Below are 22,100 nucleotides of genomic sequence, written 5' to 3'. Positions count from 1 at the left end.
GATCAAAGACCAGAGAGGGAGTACAGTACACTGGATTTGGGATAAATTACATTTAAATTCAGTCGATCCAGGAGATTAATTGAAATTCCAATTCAATGATTTGTGATGGACACTTCCTCCTTTCTTCTTCCAGAGCCAGGAGCAGCAGCAGAGAGCTCCAGAACAGAGGCAGATCAGCCAAAGGACTACCCAAGCTGCAGACAGGGGAAGGTATAACTATGTCTGAATCATGCACACTGAAAATAAATACTGGTTTGAAATCAAAGTAACTGATGGTTCCTCGTCCTGGGACTCTTAACACCATTTCTGTCTTGTTTTTCCCGTTTCTTACCAAACAGTGGTTCTTCTGGCTCTTCAGAGCAGCCCCCCACTGCCAACATTAAACCCACCACGGTATCAGGCGGTGCCCCCAGTAAACCTTCTCCCATCCCCGGGAACAAGTCCACCCCCAGGGCCAGCATCCGACCCATGGTGCCCATAACCATGCCCACCCCCACGGCCACTGTCATGCCCCATACACAGTCTGACAGCCAGGAAGGTGAGAGAAGTGGCTCTGTATTATAGGATCGGCATAAGATAGGATACTGTCCCCCAGGGCAGCAATAGATAGGATACTGTCCCCCAGGGCAGCAATAGATAGGATACTGTCCCCCAGGGCAGCAATAGATAGGATACTGTCCCCCAGGGCAGCAATAGATAGGATACTGTCCCCCAGGGCAGCAATAGATAGGATACTGTCCCCCAGGGCAGCAATAGATAGGATACTGTCCCCCAGGGCAGCAATAGATAGGATACTGTCCCCCAGGGCAGCAATAGATAGGATACTGTCCCCCAGGGCAGCAATAGATAGGATACTGTCCCCCAGGGCAGCAATAGATAGGATACTGTCCCCCAGGGCAGCAATAGATAGGATACTGTCCCCCAGGGCAGCAATAGATAGGATACTGTCCCCCAGGGCAGCAATAGATAGGATACTGTCCCCCAGGGCAGCAATAGATAGGATACTGTCCCCCAGGGCAGCAATAGATAGGATACTGTCCCCCAGGGCAGCAATAGATAGGATACTGTCCCCCAGGGCAGCAATAGATAGGATACTGTCCCCCAGGGCAGCAATAGATGGTATACTTTTGACCTGACCTTTTAACCCTGTGTGTGTGTTAACCCCTGCAGCGCTGCAGTCCTCTGAGGGTGGAACCCCCGTGGAACACGTGTCTGTGTTTGGCAGCACCAGCGGCTCGGTCCGCTCCACCAGCCCTAGCGTCCAGAACATCACGCACACTCAGTTTCAGCCAATCAGCAGCCAGGCCACCGCCTTTGTCCAGCCCACCCAGCAACAGCAGGCCCCGCCCATCGCCGAGCCGGCCAGTCAGGAGGCAGAGGCGGGCCCTAGTGGTCAGGTGGAGAGGCCCTCCACGTCTACGGCCGTATTTGGCTCCGGTATGGCCACAGGGTGCTCTGCGGGGCCAAAGCGTGCCCGCGAGGTGGAGCAGGAACCTCGGGCAGAGAGCGCCGACACGGCCCTGGAGGACCCAGACGAAACACCCATCCCGAAGAAGCTCCGTATCATCCAGAGAGTGGGCCTGGAGGAGGAGAGTGAAGAGGGCACTGATGGAGAAGCTGAGGGGTCAGGGGAGAACCAGAAGACTCCAGATGGCAGCCAGGTAAACCTTAAGACATAAGAGGGTGTTCTCGCACAGGCCCTGTATGTGTAAGGGTGCATGTATTCATCATCATATGAGTCTCGTTGCATAACCCTATCTAACTGTGTGTGGGGTAGGAGCTACCAGACGTGTCCTTTCCTGTATTGGGCGAGGTGGAGGAAGAGGACGACGGGGTGTCCCAGTCTGTCCCCTCAGACCACCAGGTGACCCCCCAGCCCTCTGACACCCAGGACTCCAGCGAGGAGCGCCAGCCTGACGTCATCATCATCGATACGGACAGCTCCAGTCGAGACGAAGAGGAGGAGGAGGAGGAGGAGGAGGTAGAGCAGGTGAGGGTTTCAGTATATGTTGAAGTCAAAATGTATTCAGTGTTTATTGAATGTTTGCTGAATCTGATCTGTTGATCTCTATTTAGGTGTTTAATTTTAAGAAATGATCTTTCAGCATTTCACGCTAGATTATTTTATCTCTGTAAAAGCACTTTGTGACAACTGTATACCATCTTTATGTGCATTTGATTATTCAAGCAATAGTTTTTTTCTCCCCAGTATGAGGAAGAGGTGGAGGAAGAGAAGGATGATGAAGATGATGACCAGGGGATGGGAAGAGAGGAGAGCAACGAGGCGAGCGGAGACGCTAACGAGCCGAACGAAGGAGAAGGAGACGAGACGGGCCCTGAGACCTCGGAGCCTGCCTCGGAGAACGAGGAGAGCATGGGTGCTATAGACTCCACCTCCCAGAAACAGGCTGACTCACAGAGCGGTGAGAGAGCGAGATACTGTTTTGTACGCCATTTGTATTAAGAAGTCCCTTAGTTGGCATTTGAAACACTGACGACTGAGGTAGTATTGTCTGACAATTGAGGAACTTCCTAATATGGATGTCGTATTTTGGAAGTAAAATTAATGCGGTAAATAACATTAAACGGATAGTATAGAAGTGAGTACAAACTTCAGGCAGATGTGACTTTGCGCCTGCCGTATCATAGTCTGAGACATTAACCCTTTCCTCTGCTTCCAGGTGGTGGGAGCAGCAGCACCACAGAGTCCTTCCCCTTGGCCATGTCTGATCCCCCCAGAGAACTGCTACAGCCTTCCCCTAGTACTACCACCACCTTCTCCTTCTCTACCTCCCCCTTCTCCCCCTCCACCACCCCCAGCCTCAGCCTGGACCCCCGTCAGGTCCCCCTGCGCCTGCCCCAGTCCGTCCCACGCCGACCCCCACACCCCCTGCCCCCACGCCTCTACATCCAGCCGCCCGGCCCTGAGCTGGGCCTGGGACCTCCACCCACACAGGTCAGGACCTGATCCAGACACATGCATGCTTTCAGACGTAAATACAGATATTCAGATGTAACTTGTACTAACGTACTCCTGGGTTCAATTATACAATCCTCACTATGTACTCTGAGTCAGCTGTGCAAAAATAGTATAGTTTAACGCCCTTGTGGTTGTTTGTCCCACAGAGGCTGTCTGCACCAATCCGCCGGCAGTCTGTAGGCAGAGGACCCCAGCTCACCCCTGGGATAGGCAACATGGTAAGGGAGGAAGTGCCTGTGTGCTGTATGTTTAGACATGGTTTCCCGGACACAGATTAGTGTTACCAAGCTTATTCCTGTACTAAAGGCTTCTTGGTCTAGGCATAATTTGGGTCCAGGAGTATTTCAATGACCATGTAACCTAACCAAGTCATGTCTTGCACAGTTTCATAGTTCTCTCTCCTCTCTCACCATCTCTGTTCTCCATCCCTTAGCAACACTTCTTTGATGACGATGACAGGATGGTCCCCAGTACGCCCACGCTGGTGGTGCCCCACCGGACGGATGGCTTCGCTGAGGCCATCCAGTACGTCTCTCACACACTCACACACACAAACTTGTATGGACCCTTAAATGAATGTTGTGATGTGGTATTGATTGACTGGACCCAGTCTCTTTTGGCCATTGGTTTTTCATTGATATTATTATCGGTGTCTGTCCCATGTCCGTCTGTCTCTCAGTTCTCCCCAGGTAGCAGGAGTTCCCAGGTTCAGGTTTGGTCCTCCTGAAGACATGCCTCAGGCCAGCTCGTCCCACTCTGACCTCGGACAGCTCGCCTCACAAGGAGGTACAACACAAACACCAAGTAGCACTGAGCGAATACGGTTCTCTGTACTGTCTTTTTCCTCTATAGAGAAAATATCTCTGTCGTGAAATTGATGTCATGGTAATGAGTGTCAGCTTCAACTGCCTGAACCCTGTAATTGTGTCTGTGTAGGTCTAGGGATGTACGAGAGTCCTCTGTTCCTGGCCGCTCACGAAGAGGAGTCTGGAGGGAGGAGTGTTCCTACCACGCCCTTACAGGTTGCTGCCCCGGTGACGCTCTTCAATGAGTCCCACCCCTCTGATGCCCAGGACATGGCGTCCCAGTCTGTTCCCATGGTGACGACATCCACGAGTCACCACGGGCTGGCAGTGCCCGGCGGAGAGGCCGTCCCAGGAGATGACGGGGACGAGGTGTTCATGGAGGCAGACAGTGAAGGGTGAGAAATGGTGGTTGTGTGTGTGTGGGGGGGAGGGAGGGTGTATCCGTGTGTGTATTTGTGTTGCTCATTCACACTTTTCTTTCCTCTTAGTACGAGTGGTGAAGCGTCCATGGAGAGCCAGGCTGAGATGGACTCTGCTCAGCCGTCAGACGATGCCAGTCTGCCCTCCACAAGCCAGGAGCCCACATCCAGCTCTGCCGGTCTGTACAGCTGTCCCTCTCTCACACGTTCTCTGTCTCACTGTCTCTCTTGTTGTTCTCTACACCTCAACATTCTCTCATCCCTGGTTATAACCTCTTTGTCTCTCTCTTTCTTCTCTCATTCTATCGCTCCCTCTCTCTCTTTTCACAGACACCAGCAGTGGTGTGCAGCCCAAGCCCTCAGGCCGCCCCATGGCCCAGCACCCTCTGCCCATGAGGACAGCCAACAGGGGCAGGGCACTCATCCGCAGAGGAGGTGAGCTTTCATCTACATTGAATGTTTAAGTCTTGAAGGCCACTTAACCCAGAACAACATGTTATAAGTCCATTCAACTAAAGCAGTGGCTTTGCTACCATACTGTTGCATCAGTGTAGAAACACACCACACAACTAAGTAGATGAGAACCATTTTTATTAGTTTGATAAGCAAGAGAAAGTAGGTGACACAAATTGTAGACTTTTGTTTGGCATGTTGGAGTACATGTGATACAAGTATGGTTGGAGCAGGGTTGCTGTCATGCAAGTGATATTTAAGCCTTCAGGTATGGTTTTACCTTGGGGTCTTGTCAAATGTTTTAGCTTATGTTTGAGCTTAGCACTGACAGTTTGGAGAGGTAATTATTTCAATGCACATCAAAACAACCTTCAAAGAAGCTATAGTGACCCAAGCTAAAGCAACACAACAGAGTTATAAACTTCATGAAGTGGCCATTTTGGATGATGGCTAAGATGGAACCTTGTCTCTTTTCGCCCCCTCCATTCAAGGTATGGGCTTCCTTCGAGCAGGAAGAGGCCCCTTCGGTAGAGGAAACCTACCCCGCTAATGATGCCATCATGCACTGCTCCATCCCCCTTCCTTCCTCCAAAGTATCAATCATAGTGTCTTGGTCTACTTTAAAAATCCAACCAATTTGTGGTTGAGTTTTCTTCCCTAACTTTGTATCAGTGGATACCATGTGCTTTAAAAAGGTTAATTTTAGTTGTTTTGTATTTGTTTCAAAAATAGTAATTGTTCCGTTGCTTTTGTTTTGCTAATAAACTTTGAGAAAAATCAAATGTTTGTCATATTCGTGCTTTGTGCGTTGTTGGTGGTCCATCCATAGGGTTGCTCTAGGCACACTTGAGCCAGTTCTTGATGGAGTTCTGGCTGGGATCAGGGTTGTCTGGTTTGGCCAGAGCAGGCAGGTCACCAGATATCTTGATGTTGAAGTAGAGCGCTAAAAGGGATTTGTGTTCATGTTAGTATGTTGATTTAATAACTACCTTTCCAACAGAATAACAGGGCCTTTTTGCATTTGCTTTTAGATGAGCATTTTGACATTTTAGTATTTGTTTTATCCCGCGTGACAGGTTATTTACACATAGCATATTCTGTTTCTCTCCAAGTCAGGGGTGTCAAACTCATTTTCCCCGCAGGCCGCATTCGGTCTTCACTGAAGTCCGAAGGGTGACACTTAAAATGTATTATATTTCCTCGCCGTCAATAATAATGGCTGGAATGGAGTGAATGGAGTGGTGGTTTCCATGTGTTCTCCCCAATTAAGGTGCCACTGGCTGCATGTGGTTCAAAGGCACTTCAATCCTTTGTCTTGCCCATTCACCGTCTGAATGGCACACATACAATCAATGTCTCAAGGCTTACATATTTTTCTTTAACTTGTCTCCTCCCCTTCATAAACACTGTCTGAAGTGGATTTAACAAGTGACATCAATAAGGGTTCATAGCTTTCACCTGGTCAGTCTAATGGAAAGAGCAGGTGTTTTTAATGTTTTATACACTGTCAAACGCAGCATCAGCGTAAGAATATAATACATTTCTTAAATGTGTATATGTATACAGTACATTAAGGCGCTGTCTTTTGAACTGTAATAACCCTATTTCCATGATATAACCGAGATATCAGATGTACATTACATAATGATACTGCCTGTACATAATGTCCATTTTCAACATGTCCCTGACTGAGTCTGTAATACCAACATGTTTCAAGCAGACCACCATAGTCCCTGTGCTCAAGGACACTAAGATAACCTGCCTAAATGACTACCGACTGGTAGCACTCACGTCTGCAGCCATGAAGTGCTTTGAAAGGCTGGTCATGGCTCACATCAACACCATTATCCCAGAAACCCTAGACCCACTCCAATTTGCGTACTGCCCCAACAGATCCACAGATGATGCAATCTCTATTGCACTCCATACTGCCCTTTCCCACCTGGACAAGAGGAACACCTACGTGAGAATGCTATTCATTGACTACAGCTCAGCGTTCAACACCATAGTGCCCTCAAAGCTCATCACTAAGCTAAAGACCCTGGGACTAAACACCTCCCTCTGCAACTGGATCCTGGACTTCTTGATGGGCCGCCCCCAGGTGGTAAGGGTAGGTAACAACACATCTGCCACGATGAGACAGCCTATAGGGAGGAGGTCAGAGACCTGGCCGTGTGGTGCCATGGTAACAACCTCTCCCTCAACGTGATCAAGACAAAGGAGATGATTGTGGACTACAGGAAAAGAAGGACCGAGCATGCCCCCATTCTCATCGACGGGGCTGTAGTGGAACAGGTTGAGAGCTTCAAGTTCCTTGGTGTCCACATCACCAACAAATTATCATGGTCCAAACACACCAAGACAGTGGTGAAGAGGGCACGACAAAGCCTATTCCCCCTCAGGAGACTGAAAAGATTTGGCATGGGTCCTCAGATCCTCAAAAATTCTACAGCTGCACCATCGAGAGCATCCTGACTGGTTGCATCACCGCTTGGTATGGCAACTGCTCGGCCTCCGACCTCAAGGCACTATAGGCCATCACTGGGGCCAAGCTTCCTGCCATCCAGGACCTCTATACCAGGCGGTGTCAGAGGAAGGCCCTAAAAATGGTCAGACTCCAGCCACCCTAGTCATTGACTGTTCTCTCTGCTACCGCACGGAAAGCGGTACTGGAGCGCCAAGTCTAGGTCCAAAATGCTTAACAGCTTCTACCTCCGAGTTAATCATGGCTACCCGGACTATCCACCCCTTATTTTACGCTGCTGCTGCTCTGTTTATTATCTATGCATAGTCACTTTAACTCTACCCACATGTAAATATTACTTAAATTACCTCGACTAACCGGTGCCCCCGCACATTGACTCTGTACCGGTACCCCCTGTATATAGCCTCCCTACTGTTATTTTATTTTACTGCTGCTCTTTAATTATTTGCTATTTTAATTTTTTACTTACCTATTTTTTACTTAACACTCTTTCTTCTTTTCATAAAACTGCATTATTGGCTAAGGGCTTGAAAAGTAAGCATTTCACTGTAAGGTCTACACCTGTTGTATTCGGAGCATGTGGCAAATAACATTTGATTTGATTTGATTTACAATACATTGACCAAGACTTACGTCCAGCGAAGAGGAAATATTCGTATCCGTCAGCCTTCTTGGGGCTGGGGACAGACACAGCTGAGGTCACTGAGGAGGGGAAGCCTTTCAGAGACAGCTTGATGTTGATCTCTCCTCCCAGACGCACCTCTGCTGGCCGAGCGTGGCGTTTCTTTGCACTGGACTTGGATTTCTTGCCACAGACAGGGCTACTTCCAGCAGGGTAGGAGTATTTCTGCATGGTGCCTCCTGTGAGAGAAATAAATTGTCAATTAGGATTGAGTAAAGCAAGCACATTGGTGTGACTCATCATGTAACGCAATGGGAGTAGGTTAGGTAGTGGTAAACCTCAAAGCTCTCCCTAACCTTTCTTGAAGAAGTAGACAGACTCAGGCCTTCTCCTGGTAGCAGGCACAGACAGGGCTGCAGTGATGGTGCCAGTCAGACCATCAAAACCAGAGGCAACAGATTTGGGGTAACCAGGCTCCATCTTGCCGTTGTCCATCCTCCAGTAGCCATCACCCTGACATGGAAAAGAGATGGGGACATTAAGTGTTGCCATTAGGTTCCACCAAGGCATCTCTACTGCCCCAACCCTCTGAACTTCTCTCAGGTTCTAGGTTTTTCCTCTGGAGTTCTACAGTACCTTGATGATGTAGCTCTTGCCCTGGCAGTTGGTGCGGGTGAAGGCACTGTCGATAGGGGACGGAATGCCCAACTCCTCTGTGATATTGCGGGCTGGGCCAAGGGCCTTGGTGCTGGGGTCCATCGTCCAGAAGAAATGACCTGGTTGGGGGAAACAGAACAACAATCATTAGGAGATAATGTATCAAGTATATATATATATATTTTTTATGCTGCTTTGGAAAAGCTACATGACCTTCATAAATATTTAATCACTAAGTAATAAGTGAGATGGGAGAGCGCTGTGTAGGACAGTGCTGGGCATGAGCTAGATCACTATGCTCTACACACCCTTGAAAATGAGAATGGTTCCGTTGGCCAGAGTGGTCAGTCCGTTGATGGGCAGGTCACTGCAGAGGTCTGGGTTACTGTTGGCATCTAGAGGAAAGAGGATACAGCCGTGTAGGTAGAAGCCAATATTTAGGTGTTGTCATTTATTGTATTAAATAATACATATAGCTTACTGTATAATAGCTAAATATCTACTTGACACTGATTGCATATTTATTTTAATCAATTGACGCTGTACTATACATCACAACAGAGCAGACATCCCAAATGTGAATGACGGAGATACATTACATAGTATCTAATCTGAGATCCCTACCTGGTAGACCTTTGTTGTGTTTGTTTGGGTTGTTGACCTCCAAGGCCTTGGCTATGTCTGCCAGAGTGATGGGTTTGTTGGGGTCATTGAGCCCCAAGGCCTTAGCTATATCTGCCAGAATGTTGGGGCTGTTGAGGTTTTGGGGTTTCTTAGGGTCATTGGGGTTTTTGACCCCCAAAGCCTTGACTATGCCTGCCAGAGTGCTGGGGTCATTGAGCCCCAAAGCCTTGGCTATGTCTGCCAGAGTGATGGGTTTGTTGGGGTCGTTGAGCCCCAAGGCCTTGGCTATGTCTGCCAGAGTGTTGGGGTTTTGAGGGGGTTTAGGGTTGTTTAATCCCAAAGCCTTGGCTATGTCTGCCAGAGTTATGGGTTTGTTGGGGTTCTTGACCCCCAAGGCCTCGGCTAAGTCTGCCAAAGTGCTGGGATCATTCAACCCCATGGCCTTGGCTATGTCTGCCAGGTTGATGGGTTTGTTGGGGTTGTTCAGGCCCAAGGTCTTGGCTATGTTTGCCAAAGTGATTGGGTCATTGGGGCTGTTGAGCCCTAAGGCCTTGGCTATGTCTGCCAGAGAGTTGGGGCTTTGGGGGGGTTTAGGGTCATTGGGGTATTTGAAGCCTAAGGCCTTAGCTATGTCTGCCAGAGTGCTGGGGTCATTGAGCCCCAAGACCTTGGCTATGTTTGCCAAAGTGATGGGGTCTTTGTTTTTTTTTAGCCCTAAGGCCTTTGCTATGTCTTCCAGAGTGATGGGGCTGTTGGGGGTTTTGAGCCCTAAGGCCTTGGCAATGTCTGCCAAAGTGATGGGTTCGTTGGAGTATTGGGGGGTTTTAGGAATGTTGGGGTCGTTCAGCCCCAAGGCCTTGGCTATGTTTGCCAAAGTGATTGGGTAGTTGGGGCTGTTGAGCCCTAAGGCCTTGGCTATGTCTGCCAGAGAGCTGGGGTTGTTGGGGTTTTGGGGGAGTTTAGGATAGTTGGGGTTCTTGAACCCCAAGGCTTTGGCTATGTTTACCAAGGTGATGGGGTCATCGGGACTATTTAGCCCTAAGGCCTTGGCTATGTCTGCCAGAGAGTTGGGGTTTGGGGGGGGGTTAGGATAGTTGGGGTTCTTGAACCCCAATGCCTTGGCTATGTTTGCCAAAGTGATGGGGTCATTGGGGGAGTTGAGCCCCATGACCTTGGCTATGTCTGCCAGAGAGCTGGGGTTGTTGTGGTTTTGGGGGGGGTTTGGGTCGTTGGAGTTGTTGAACCCCAAGGCCTTAGCTATGTTTGCCAAAGTGATGGGGTCGTTGGGAGTGTTGACCCCCAAGGCCTTGGCTATGTCTGCCAAAGTGATGGGGTTGTTGAGCCCCAAGGCCTTGGCGATATCTGCCAAAGTGGGGAGCAGGGGAGCTCCAGACGACGGGTCCCCGGGGCCAGCATTACTCGCCATGGGGCCACCCTGGCTGGGCCAGGGCGAGCCAGAGGATGGGAAGTTAGCAGCTCCAGGGAGCTGACCGATGAGGGAAGGCAGGGCAAAGGGAGTGGCAGCCATGGGTGTAGGGAGAATGGGGGAGATGTCCTCCAAGAGACTGGTGGCTGCATCACTCAAGGCTTCACAGGAGATAAGGGGGCAAGATGGAGGACGTTAGTACATACAAACAAACAAACACAAGCAGGTATACAATAGACTACACAATGCATCAGCACTCAGAGAAAACATGGGACTCCTCCTGAGCCTACTGAGATGCATAAAGTGCTTTGCCCTTGTCGCTCTTGACTACCTCAAAACATAAACAATAACTAGCCGTTTTGTCACTTTCTCAGACAATACTTTCATCAAACACTTGACCATACAGTATGTTTCACAACTGTCTAACTCTCACCATCCATGACAGTGTCTGGGGCTGTGGAGGAGGGGCCATTGAAGCTGTCAGTCAGAAGGTAAAAGCCAGGTTTCAAAGGGGAAGCTGGGTCCTCAGAGAAAGGAGATATGTCACTCTGGCTCTTAGAGCTGCTGGATCCAGGGTAAGGGCTGTTGGTGTCTGTGAGAAACACACATACAGGTTACAGGAATCCACAGGGTAGGCTACCATAAACTCTAAAGCATGAAAATGACTGACTGATTCTAGCATGTAGTTGTAATTCTTAATCAATTGTTGCCCAGCATAAGCTCCTTGTATGTTGACAAAGTCCTCAATCTCTACATTTCTCAGCTGCGGTGTTCTGATAGTGTCAATGATGGACAAGAGCACCCCCAATACGCTAAACTTACCATAGTCCTGAGTCTCAGGGAAGAGGTCGGACGGAGAGGGGTATGTGGGCTTGCTCTGGTCTGAAAGCACAACAGAAATACCAGAAATGATCAACTTTTGTGTTCTGAGACCCAGAGGGCAGACAGACAGTCTCAGCCCCTGGAAACTGTTGCATGTTACAGTACAGTTATTGCTTTCATCTCATCTGACCTCCATACATCGATAGCTTATAGAGGCCTATTATGGGTTGGATTATCACATGCAGTCAGTCGGTCACTGATCAACACATAACCAGATGAAGGCTAGCTGCTCTTCCAGTCAACAAGCATTGCTTTGGTTTGAATTAGTTGATAGCCACTGCCTATTATCTCTCAGCCTATTGTAGGATTCTGAAACCTTTATATTTACATTTACATTTTAGTCATTTAGCAGACGCTCTTATCCAGAGTGACTTACAGTTAGTGAGTGCATACATTATTATTATTATTATTATTAATTTTTTCATACTTGCCCCCCGTGGGAATCGAACCCACAACCCTGGCGTTACAAACGTGGGTGTAATCCCACAGCCCTTGGAAAGACATAACTGAGGCCTTGAGTTTTTAGGAAAAACTCAGGGCCCCACCTATAACACACAACCAGGCAGGTACACACGTACCTTGGCTGCCTTCCTCACTCTTGCTGTTTGAAGGTTTCTTGGGAAATTTGGGACTCGTCAGTTCTGTCTTGCTGGAGGATTTGTTCTTGGCCGGCGCTAAAGAGAATTCATTTGAATAAGATAAAGCTTATACTGTTTAAAATGACACTCTAACCTAGCATTGAGACAGTTTGGCCTATGATCAGGGTAGACAAGCTCTGTTGATCAATGCAGTTACTTTGCTACAAAGACAGTAACTGAACCTGTTGGCTTTTTCTTGGCATCCTGCTTGATCCTCTGGGTTGGTGTTGGAATTGTAGTGGCATCTAAAACGGAAGAAAGTTTGATATGGTGATATTAGTGCACATATTTTCAAAAACGATTAGTATATGATTAGTAAATGGTCCGACCCATCACTCTATTCAACTCACTATAAATCATTAACTACATAGGCATTGTTCTTTAGACATGTTCTATGTGGGACAGATGGGTTTAATGGATTACTGATTACTGGTTGTATTGTCTTGGTTAAGTTGAACTAACTATCAGATATCATGACGAAGTGTTGTAATGAATCTTCATAAAAATAGCTGTTGGTCGTACCGCAGTGGTTCTGGTAGTCGCGGCAGCAGGTGTCGTAGTGGACACAGCCCGGGTCACACTCACAAAGCCTGCCTCGTCTGAACGATTCACCACACCTACCACTGCACGAATCGCCTGCATGAGAAGAAATAGACCCTGAAATTCACCAACACACAGACTTTGGTCCTGTCTACTACACCATTGATGGATGACTTGGCCTGTCACATAGTGTGAGTTTCAGGTACATCAACACATGTTTACATTCATGCATATATACAGACTGTTTGATGAATAACCATCCTAATGACATAGTAATGACATGGTAATAGCATCAGTCTTACCGGAAGTGCAGAGAGCCTCGAAGTCCTTGCAGCACTCGTCATGAGCGAGGCAGCTGGCGTCACACAGGCAGGGCTGGCCACGAGCAAACGGCTCACCACATCTAGCACTGCAACTGGCTGCAGGTTGGAACCACAGGAATAGGGAGAGATGAGCTCAAAAACAACAAGTACTGTACATTTAATGCTACTATAAAAACTGTCCAAAGCAACTTACAGAACTGTTGACATTAACAGTGTCACATATTCAGCATATAATGTGTCCCCTGTACCAGACAATGGGTTCTTACCTTGAGCAGCAGAGAATGGCAGAAGAGCAGCACAGGTCGCCACCACGAGGGCAGACAACAGCGATGATGCAGTCATCATGCGTTTGTCTCAACTAGAATAGAGAAACAAGACCATGAAATACCTTTTGTCCAACTCAGTAGGATGAACTGGAAAAAGCATCTTCCTCTTTGGTTTTATCCATAAAGGAGTGTTACAAAGTTACATTCAAATGATCAAACCATAACTAATTATCAACGTTCTCAATGCCATGCTTGGTAGGTCACTGAAACACAGAGAAAGATATCCTAAAAGAAAGCCAATCACCTTCACACAAGTCAACTCCAGTCAGCTCACCTTGCTCTCCCTAACTCCCTATAGGCTTTATATAGTGTGAATAGGGCTGGTTTTGGAGTGACAGCTAGGCCAGGACATTTTTATTAGTCCAAATACAGCCCCAATTAAAACCACAAATGATGCAGAGTCCTCCTACGCACTCACAGGAAGTAGAACTAAACTGGCCAGGCCAGGCGTGGAATAAGAAACTGGAAGAGCATCTGTGGGCATAGACACTGATGACATCACAGCGAGGTGGCGACCTTGCGTTTACAATGTTCCCCAAAAAACACTATGTTCTTTATTTTAACCAGACCTGCATGGTTGTTCCCGCAACTCTGTGTAGACTCAAACAACGACACACTGATTGGTTTTTATCATCTTTATTAAAGTCTGCCTTACAACCTCAGATGGTTAAAATGTTGAATTGTTCTCATGTGATTCACAATGTGGTCGGACCACAGTGTATGGTCAATCTTTCACTCTCAGGACCCAAACTTTAACCAATATAATAGTACTGTATTACAAAACAAAAAAAACAGATTATTTAAATGTGATATTTCAACTACATTCTTTGACTGTAGTGTTCCTTACAGTAAGTTAGTGGAACATGGTCAATCATGAATAAACTAATCCAATTAATATATAACCAGGAATAACTGGGATAGTGCCAATATAATAGGTTATCTCTGGCTAGTACTTGGGCTCTTAAAGATTTTCCCTTGTCAGGTCATGTGGTCAGGAAAATCTCCGGACCCAAGTGATAATGTAGCAACTGCAATGTTTTGAATGTACAATGCCTTTGGAAAGTATTCAGACCCCTTGACTTTTTCCAAGTTTGGTACATTACAGCCTTATTCTAAAATTGATTAAATAAAAACAAATTCTCAGCAATTTGGAAAGGCACACACCTGTCTAATAAGGTCCCATAGTTGACAGTGCATGTCAGAGCAAAAACCAAGACATGAGGTCGAGGGAATTGTCCGTAGAGCGCCGAGACAGGATTGTGTTGAGGCACAGATCTGGGGAAGGTTACCAAAAAATGTCTGCAGCATTGAAGGTCACCAAGAACACAGTGGCCTCCATCATAAATGGAAGACGTTTGGAACCACCAAGACTCTTCCTAGAGCTGGCAGCCCGGCCAAACTGAGCAATCGGGGGAGATGGGCCTTGGTCAGGGAGGTGACCAAGAACCCGATGGTCACTCTGACAGAGCTCTAGAGTTCCTCTGTGGAGATGGGAGAACCTTCCAGAAGGACAACCATCTCTGCAACACTCCACCAATCAGGCCTTAATGGTAGTGGCCAAACGGGAGCCACTCCTCAGTAAAAGGCACATGACAGCCAACTTGGAGTTTGCCAAAAGGCACCTGAAAACTCTCGGACCATGAGAAACAAGATTCTCTGGTCTGATGAAACCAAGATTGAACTCTTTGGCCTGAATGCCAAGCGTCACGTCTGGAGGAAACCTGGCACCATCCCTACGGTGAAGCATGGTGGTGGCAGAATCATGCCGTGGGGATGTTTTTCAGCGGCAGGGAATGAGGGACAAGTCAAAATCGAGGCAAAGATGAACGGATCTAAGTACAGAGAGATCCTTGATGAAAACCTACTCCAGAGCTCTCAGGACCAACGACCCTAAGCACACAGCCAAGACAACGCAGGAGTGGCTTCGGGACACATCTCTGAATGTCCTTGAGTGGCAAAGCCAGAGCCCGGACTTAAACTTGATCGAATATCTCTGGAGAGACCTGAAAATAGCTGTGGAGCAACGCTCCCCATCCAAGCTGACAGAGCTTGAGAGGATCTGCAGAGAAGAATGGGAGATCAAAAAAGTCTAGCGCCACATTTACAAGACGTTCTTATCCAGAGTGACTTACAGGAGCAATTAGGGTTAAGTGCCTTGCTCAAGGGCACACCGACAGATTTTTCCCCTAGTCGGCTCGGGGATTCAAACTAGCGACCCTTCGGGTACTGGCCCAACGCTCTTAACCACTAGGCTACCTGCCAGCAGGTTGAAATATGGAAGACGCTGAATGTTACAGAAGGTTGATGCCTACAAAGGGACTGACTGAGGCGACTCCCTGCTCTATGAACCCAGATTCTTTCTCAGTTCTGTGAACATTATGTTCTTGTTCTTGATTTCAGAGTCTTGTAAAAGGTGGTTTGTAGGAGCTGTGTTGGAGGGCTTATTAGGCTGGTAACTACCCAACTGCCAGCCTACAGACCACAGGAACACTAGCTGGCAAGACTTCCATAGCTAGTCATGACCTTTGTCTCTCTCTGCCTCTGGACTGGACTCTCCGTGGGTGACGAGAATGATCCGGTTACAGTATGATCCGCCCAGAGTTCCTATAAACTAACCCATGATCTGCTATACTGTACGCCATCATTTAGTGTGGAACTCAAGCCAGGTACTATGGATAGGGCCAGGGGGTTTTCTTGGCCTTGAGATCTGGCCATATTAAATCTCTGGGCACTGAGATATAGGCCGACAGATAGCCTAGCAGTTAGAGCGTTGGGCCAGCAACCAAAAAGTTGCTAGTTATGGTTGAAACAGTACGGTTGAAATATATATGGCAAATAGAAATCCTATATGGATGGTGTTAAAAGATAGATGGGAGGTATTGAATGGAGTTGAAGGATGGGACTAATAACAAATAACAATAAATAATAACAAGATAACTAATAATGTAAGCATGCTGTGTCCATAATAAGTATATAGGTTGTATGTTGGGAGCTTTTGGGAAAGAGCACAGTTAGAAAGATATGGCATATAGAAGCAAACCGGATGGACATCATGAAAATGATCGGAGAGGTTGAGAGTAGAAGAAGTTCAGGAGCAAAAACAAATAAAATTGAATTATTGTAAAATTGAATGTGACCATAAGGTGTAGATAGTAAGTATAGGCTGGAAGTAAAGGCCTGGCCATTATTGTTCACTAATTTACCCCAAGTAGGGAAAGGATGGCGGGGTTGAAAAGTAATAAAGGGGAGTATATATATAAAAAAACATGGGGGATTGGAAGTGATGCAGACAATTACATTGATGGAAGTTACAATCTATAATTGCAGACCATGGCTGTGACCCTACTCTGAGGGTGCAAAAAAATTAATTTCCAATTCACGCATGTGTATTAATATATGGGACAAATATAAGCACCCACCAAATTATTATAGCCTATAACTTGGGCCCAGAGTTTTTCCTAGTCAGGTCACATAGTCAGGAAGAACTCCTGGCCCAATTTGAGTATCATTGCTGTAAAAGATGGCTGGTATTGGAATAAGTGAATGAAAATCAGACCTCAGTTGCTCTTTTTGCTCAAACACTTGAATGGACACTTATAATAAATAGTACATATGAATGTGTCATACAGTATACTCTACTCTACAATGGAGATGAGCAATGACTTGTTGGGATGAAATATAATGTGTTATACAGAGATTATGTAGCTACCGTACCCATTTGCATATTTTGTAACTTAAAAGAGCAATACTCGAGACACACATCAACTTTGTGTGTAACCTAGACGTTTTATGAGGTAAGTCTTGTAGTGTATTAAGATTATGACTTTCTTAATGGAACCAGAGGGGATGTTTATCTTAGTTCAAAAGTAGCCATTTGTAGGGTGACGCCCCAGGGGAGACAGGTGATTGGACAGCAGAGGGAGCAACCCATATTTTTGCATTGTTTATAAGTATATGCTGGACGAAGAAGAGGTTAGAGCAGCCATTGCAATCTGGGACGTTGCTCTCCGGGTGATCTTGACACCTGTAACTCATGCTGAAAGCTTGTGATATGAATAAACTTATGATCAAGGTTCAGTATGAGCAGACTCCTTTGTTTATCAGCAATGACTAGCAACTTTTACTCGATACTACAGTCTCTAATTTCAAGAGAATAATTAGCTAGTATTTCACAGTTTTACTAACGCAACACAAAAGGAGGAATGGCAAGTGGGAGAGCTGTTGGTTGGTCCACTGACATTATAAAATCAACTGTGGTTCCATGTCTTACTACTGTTTAGGATTTCCACGCATTTCCCATACTTAGGCTTTCCAACGCTGCTTGTGCTCTCTCTTTATAGGTTACTTCACATATGCAAAGGAGATTACAATAAGACACAGAACATGATGTTACCACATACCATTGAGTTTATTGCAAGTTTATAGCATAACAAACTGACTGGGTGAGGTTCTGTTCAAAAGCTTTGCTAGGTTTCTTCTCTCATCCTACACATACTGTATTTACATACTGTATGTTTATAGAATGTGAGTTATTTTAGTAGTGTCCTGTTTTGTAGCCGCAATTTAAATAAAAATCTAATTGAGGTTGAGAATAAAGGTTGAGAGCGAGATACAATGAATTGACCAGACTTGAAGCAAATTATTACATTAAAAGTTGTCTTTTTTATTTGCACAGATATTCTATTCTGGTGACATTGTATTTCATACCGTTCATCATTGAATGAAAAAGACTTCATGTTGCATTCAGTTGTTGCTAGATCTGATAATTAATACTCTTCTTTTTACAAAAAAAAAAAAATCTTTAAAATTCACCTTTGACAGTGTTGCATTTCTTAAAATACCAATATAAACTTTTTATTTTCACATTATTAATTGTGCTTGGTACAATATATGCAAGTTAAGAACTACAGTTTGACTTCATAGCTGGGAATTGGGTTCAGGGGGTATTTACAATGGGTAAGACTTGTGTCATGTGATCTGGTGCGGCGCTTCGAGCATTTCCATAAGGAAGGTGTCTATGGGCGTATCGCCTATCAGCTTGAAGAAGAATAGGTGCTCCAGACACTTGAGGCCGATGGAGCGCAGTGCAGGCAGACGCAGCAACAGCTTGGCAAATCTGACCAGGAGAGAGGAGATAAGAGGGAGGAGGTAGGGTTGATTACTCTTGTCTGAGGTGTCATTTTAAAGCCTTTTCATGATGTGTAATGGCATACGCAAACCATAAAGATGAATTATGACTTATCGTCCTTAAATCAGACTTAGTGGAGAAGGAATATGGGGGAAATTAGAGCCTATATGGGTAGGGTAGAGTGTTATATGTTTAAAGAGCTGCAGTGTCATACAGTAGGAAAAGCCTTTGAGTCAGACACATGAGACTGTTGAATGACTGGACATTAGTGTGTATGAGTGTGTAATTTACCGAGACTAGGGTTTGGATTAAATCCGTATCGTGGAAGATCCATGTTATGGCTCAATTTAAATTTAAAGGCAATGTTCCCGCGTTCGCAAAGACTGCACTCACATTTTAGCGTGGATCTTCTGTGATACTTCCACAATACGGATTGAATGCCGCCCCAAAATAAGATGAAATTGTAAAAGACTGAAGGAGAGTGTGACTGTGAGAGACTGACCTGCCAGGCTGCTCTGGATATCTGTGTTTAGTGTAGGACTCCAGTGAGGCGTAGACCTTCTCTCTCAGGGCCTCCACCTCTGTAGGATTAGACAGGCCCTTGGCATCTGGAAGCAAAGAACATTCATAGACAGGAACTTATTCTTGTGCACACAGTATACAGTATGTGAAATATATTTCTTAAAATGTATTTGTAATGTATTTCTAAATTCTAATATATGGTGGCTGGTGAGTTAAAAACTTGAAATGATAAACAATATAAGCTAATTGGACAACAATTTTTAATGCTAAAATGAATGAGGATGACCATCCTCCTCTTCCTCCCTGGACGAGCCGCCTCTATTGTATGATGATGGTAGTTACCTGGGTTGAAGAGGACGATGGCTCTGAGGCAGCCCAGCTCAGTCTTGTCCATCTGCATGTCTTTCATCTTAGACACCAGCTCCGTCAGCACCCTGGAGACCACAACACAGCAAGAAAAGACATTGACACGGTAATACTTTATTTTGAGAGTTCATCTATAGATGCTCAAAAAACTATTATTATAGACATTTCTACTGCTGTAGAAATACCAGGGCTACATTTCTAGCCGTGTTACATAAGAGAAAGCTATAGTGTAGGCCACAGGAGGCTGTTGAGGGGAGGACGGCTCATTATAATGGCAGGAATGGAGTGAATGGAAAGGTATCAAACAAATGGAAACGTGTTTGCTGTGTTTGATACCATTCCATTTATTTTGTTCCAGCCATTACTATGAGCCTGTCCTCCACAATGAAGGCTATGCATTACTGTGATATCCATATTACACATGTCAAGGAGTAATACTGTTCACAAAATAATTTTTCTCTGACCTGTCAAAGATGGAGCCCACCCCGGCACTGTGGGCGCTGCTGCGGTGGACGTGGAGCCCCGTGGCCAGCAGGATCCCATCCTTCACTGTCACAGAGCGATGGGAGAACGAGGCGATGAGCAGCTCATTCCAGCCTGACAGAGAGAGAGACAAATACACTGTGGTTAACTGGTGAGTTTAACTTGAATTGTGACTATGTTGTTGAGACTAGAACTACCTACGTGTCCAGAGGGGTAAGGGTGTGTCTCTGTTGGGCTGTGTGTGTTAATGAAACAGCTCTGTGCAAAAATAGACTGTGTTGTTCTACCACCACAACTCATAGTAAATATTTATATCAATACAGTAGATTAATCAATAGGTGTCTATGGTGTGTGAACAAGCATGGTGATCTGTTGTGCTGGAGCCTACCTGCTCGTAATAAGATGACCTGGTCGTCCAGGGGCAGCTCAGAGAAGTGGGGGATCCTCTTGGCCCACTCCACCAGGGTGAACAGCTGCTTGTCTGCTGCCTGGCAGATGTTGGTGACCGGGTCGTTCTTCTGACAGACAGACAGAGACATACATGGCATATTCAATAATCAGCGATGAAAGAGGACACTGAGTATAGAACAAATAGACGTGTAGAGGGACCTCAAGCAATCAGAAAAATGAATATGATTTGACATATTGGAGATCTGTCCAGAGAGAGGGACAGAAGGATGGACAGACAGAGGTTTGCTTACAGAGTTGCCTGCACTGGCCTCCATGTAGGCTTCAGTCTTGGGTTCGATAGCCAGCTCCGCATCCAGTATCTTCTCAACGGGCATGTCCTCGTTGAAACTACTGGTGGACTCCACCTCGTTATCACTTTTCTCCCGGCCCCGCTGACGCTCCTCCTGCACCGCTGCACAGAGGAACACACAGGGGAGTCACACACACACACACACACACACACACACACACAATAGAATACAGTATACAGTCCACACACATACACATACACACACCTGCATGCACGCATAGAGAAACACACATGCATGTACACATGCATGTACGCACAGGGGAGTCACACACACACACACACACACAGAGACACACACCTGCATGCATTCATTGAGAAACACACATGCACATACACACAGGGGAGTCACACAGACAGACACACACACCTTCTCTCTTCATCCCCATGGCCAGACACTTCTGGTAGCGGCAGTACTGGCAGCGGTTGCGCTGGCGCTTGTCGATCAGACACTGCTTGCTGTCTCGACACGTGTAGCTGAGGTCCTTCCTGATGGTTCTCTTGAAGAAGCCCTTGCAGCCTTCACAGCTGTACACGCCGTAGTGTTTCCCTGGAAGAACATAGAATATATAGAATATCAATAATGTATCAATCAGATCACCTTCTACTGTATATGAACTGCTGTTGTGGGGTGGTATTCTGTGTTGGCGTGGATGTTATGCTTAGACGAGGAGCTACCATCTCTCTGGATGAAATCATTCTGTTAATGCTGTTAGTGAGGGGATATAATATGATGTAGCATTTCTTTGGAAACGTTGTTTTGGCTTAGTTATCCTGTAGGTATGTTGATGAAGGGCATATGGTATACTAGTAGTAGTGACAGAAGTTCTTCCTGATCATGTAACCTATCAAGGGAAAAACTCTGGTACCCAGTTACAGTATAGTATGGTCTAGTCTGGTAACCAGCTACAGTATAGTATGGTCTAGTCTGGTAACCAGCTACAGTATAGTATGGTCTAGTCTGGTAACCAGCTACAGTATAGTATGGTCTAGTCTGGTAACCAGCTACAATATAGTATGGTCTAGTCTGGTAACCAGCTACAGTATAGTATGGTCTAGTCTGGTAACCAGCTACAGTATAGTATGGTCTAGTCTGGTAACCAGCTACAGTATAGTATGGTCTAGTCTGGTAACCAGCTACAGTATAGTATGGTGTAGTCTGGTAACCAGCTACAGTATAGTATGGTCTAGTCTGGTAACCAGCTACAGTATAGTATGGTCTAGTCTGGTAACCAGCTACAATATAGTATGGTCTAGTCTGGTAACCAGCTACAGTATAGTATGGTCTAGTCTGGTAACCAGCTACAGTATAGTATGGTCTAGTCTGGTAACCAGCTACAATATAGTATGGTCTAGTCTGGTAACCAGCTACAATATAGTATGGTCTAGTCTGGTAACCAGCTACAGTATAGTATGGTCTAGTCTGGTAACCAGCTACAATATAGTATGGTCTAGTCTGGTAACCAGCTACAGTATAGTATGGTCTAGTCTGGTAACCAGCTACAGTATAGTATGGTCTAGTCTGGTAACCAGCTACAGTATAGTATGGTCTAGTCTGGTAACCAGCTACAGTATAGTATGGTCTAGTCTGGTAACCAGCTACAGTATAGTATGGTCTAGTCTGGTAACCAGCTACAGTATAGTATGGTCTAGTCTGGTAACC

At 46.1% G+C, this 22,100-nt stretch overlaps 3 protein-coding genes across 8 annotated transcripts in view; 1 reads left to right on the top strand and 2 right to left on the bottom strand.

Annotated features, from left to right (window-relative positions):
• LOC121580804 (nucleoprotein TPR) overlaps nt 1-5,440 on the top strand; it is a 32,460-nt gene extending 27,020 nt beyond the window's left edge. The window contains exons 35-47 of one of the 2 annotated variants that reach the window (XM_041895849.2): nt 134-210; nt 339-538; nt 1,171-1,661; nt 1,778-1,990; nt 2,210-2,423; nt 2,682-2,956; nt 3,127-3,198; nt 3,414-3,505; nt 3,660-3,766; nt 3,917-4,181; nt 4,275-4,384; nt 4,536-4,640; nt 5,150-5,440. In XM_041895849.2, the coding sequence (XP_041751783.2) occupies nt 134-210; nt 339-538; nt 1,171-1,661; nt 1,778-1,990; nt 2,210-2,423; nt 2,682-2,956; nt 3,127-3,198; nt 3,414-3,505; nt 3,660-3,766; nt 3,917-4,181; nt 4,275-4,384; nt 4,536-4,640; nt 5,150-5,208 (2,280 nt within the window). In that variant the 3' untranslated portion in view covers nt 5,209-5,440. Of the gene's footprint in view, nt 1-133; nt 211-338; nt 539-1,170; nt 1,662-1,777; nt 1,991-2,194; nt 2,424-2,681; nt 2,957-3,126; nt 3,199-3,413; nt 3,506-3,659; nt 3,767-3,916; nt 4,182-4,274; nt 4,385-4,535; nt 4,641-5,149 lie in introns of both variants that reach the window. The other variant, XM_041895848.2, reaches the window with a different exon arrangement.
• A 54-nt stretch (nt 5,441-5,494) lies between these two features.
• On the bottom strand, nt 5,495-13,203 carry prg4a (proteoglycan 4a). Its single transcript, XM_041895851.2, has 13 exons — nt 13,122-13,203; nt 12,835-12,951; nt 12,515-12,628; nt 12,175-12,237; nt 11,933-12,028; nt 11,295-11,354; nt 10,906-11,064; nt 9,047-10,633; nt 8,731-8,817; nt 8,402-8,541; nt 8,122-8,278; nt 7,777-8,004; nt 5,495-5,601 (listed from the first exon to the last, which is right to left on the bottom strand). Exons 1-13 carry the CDS (start codon nt 13,198-13,200, stop codon nt 5,495-5,497), a joined length of 2,994 nt encoding a protein of 997 aa, XP_041751785.1. The 5' UTR covers nt 13,201-13,203.
• A 4,367-nt stretch (nt 13,204-17,570) lies between these two features.
• LOC121580806 (retinoic acid receptor RXR-gamma-A) overlaps nt 17,571-22,100 on the bottom strand; it is a 28,188-nt gene continuing 23,658 nt past the window's right edge. For 4 of the 5 annotated variants that reach the window (XM_041895854.1, XM_041895856.2, XM_041895852.2 and 1 more), the window contains exons 4-10: nt 20,808-20,987; nt 20,382-20,542; nt 20,069-20,198; nt 19,662-19,794; nt 19,174-19,265; nt 18,812-18,917; nt 17,571-18,297 (exon numbers count right to left, since the gene is read on the bottom strand). In XM_041895854.1, the coding sequence (XP_041751788.1) occupies nt 18,150-18,297; nt 18,812-18,917; nt 19,174-19,265; nt 19,662-19,794; nt 20,069-20,198; nt 20,382-20,542; nt 20,808-20,987 (950 nt within the window). In that variant the 3' untranslated portion in view covers nt 17,571-18,149. The remainder of the gene's footprint in view (nt 18,298-18,811; nt 18,918-19,173; nt 19,266-19,661; nt 19,795-20,068; nt 20,199-20,381; nt 20,543-20,807; nt 20,988-22,100) is intronic. The other variant, XM_041895853.2, reaches the window with a different exon arrangement.

This window comes from Coregonus clupeaformis, chromosome 14 (genome assembly GCF_020615455.1).
Source record: "Coregonus clupeaformis isolate EN_2021a chromosome 14, ASM2061545v1, whole genome shotgun sequence".
NCBI lineage: Eukaryota > Metazoa > Chordata > Actinopteri > Salmoniformes > Salmonidae > Coregonus > Coregonus clupeaformis.
Note: the sequence above shows the minus strand (reverse complement) of the source record. Positions and strands in the feature narration are given on the sequence as shown.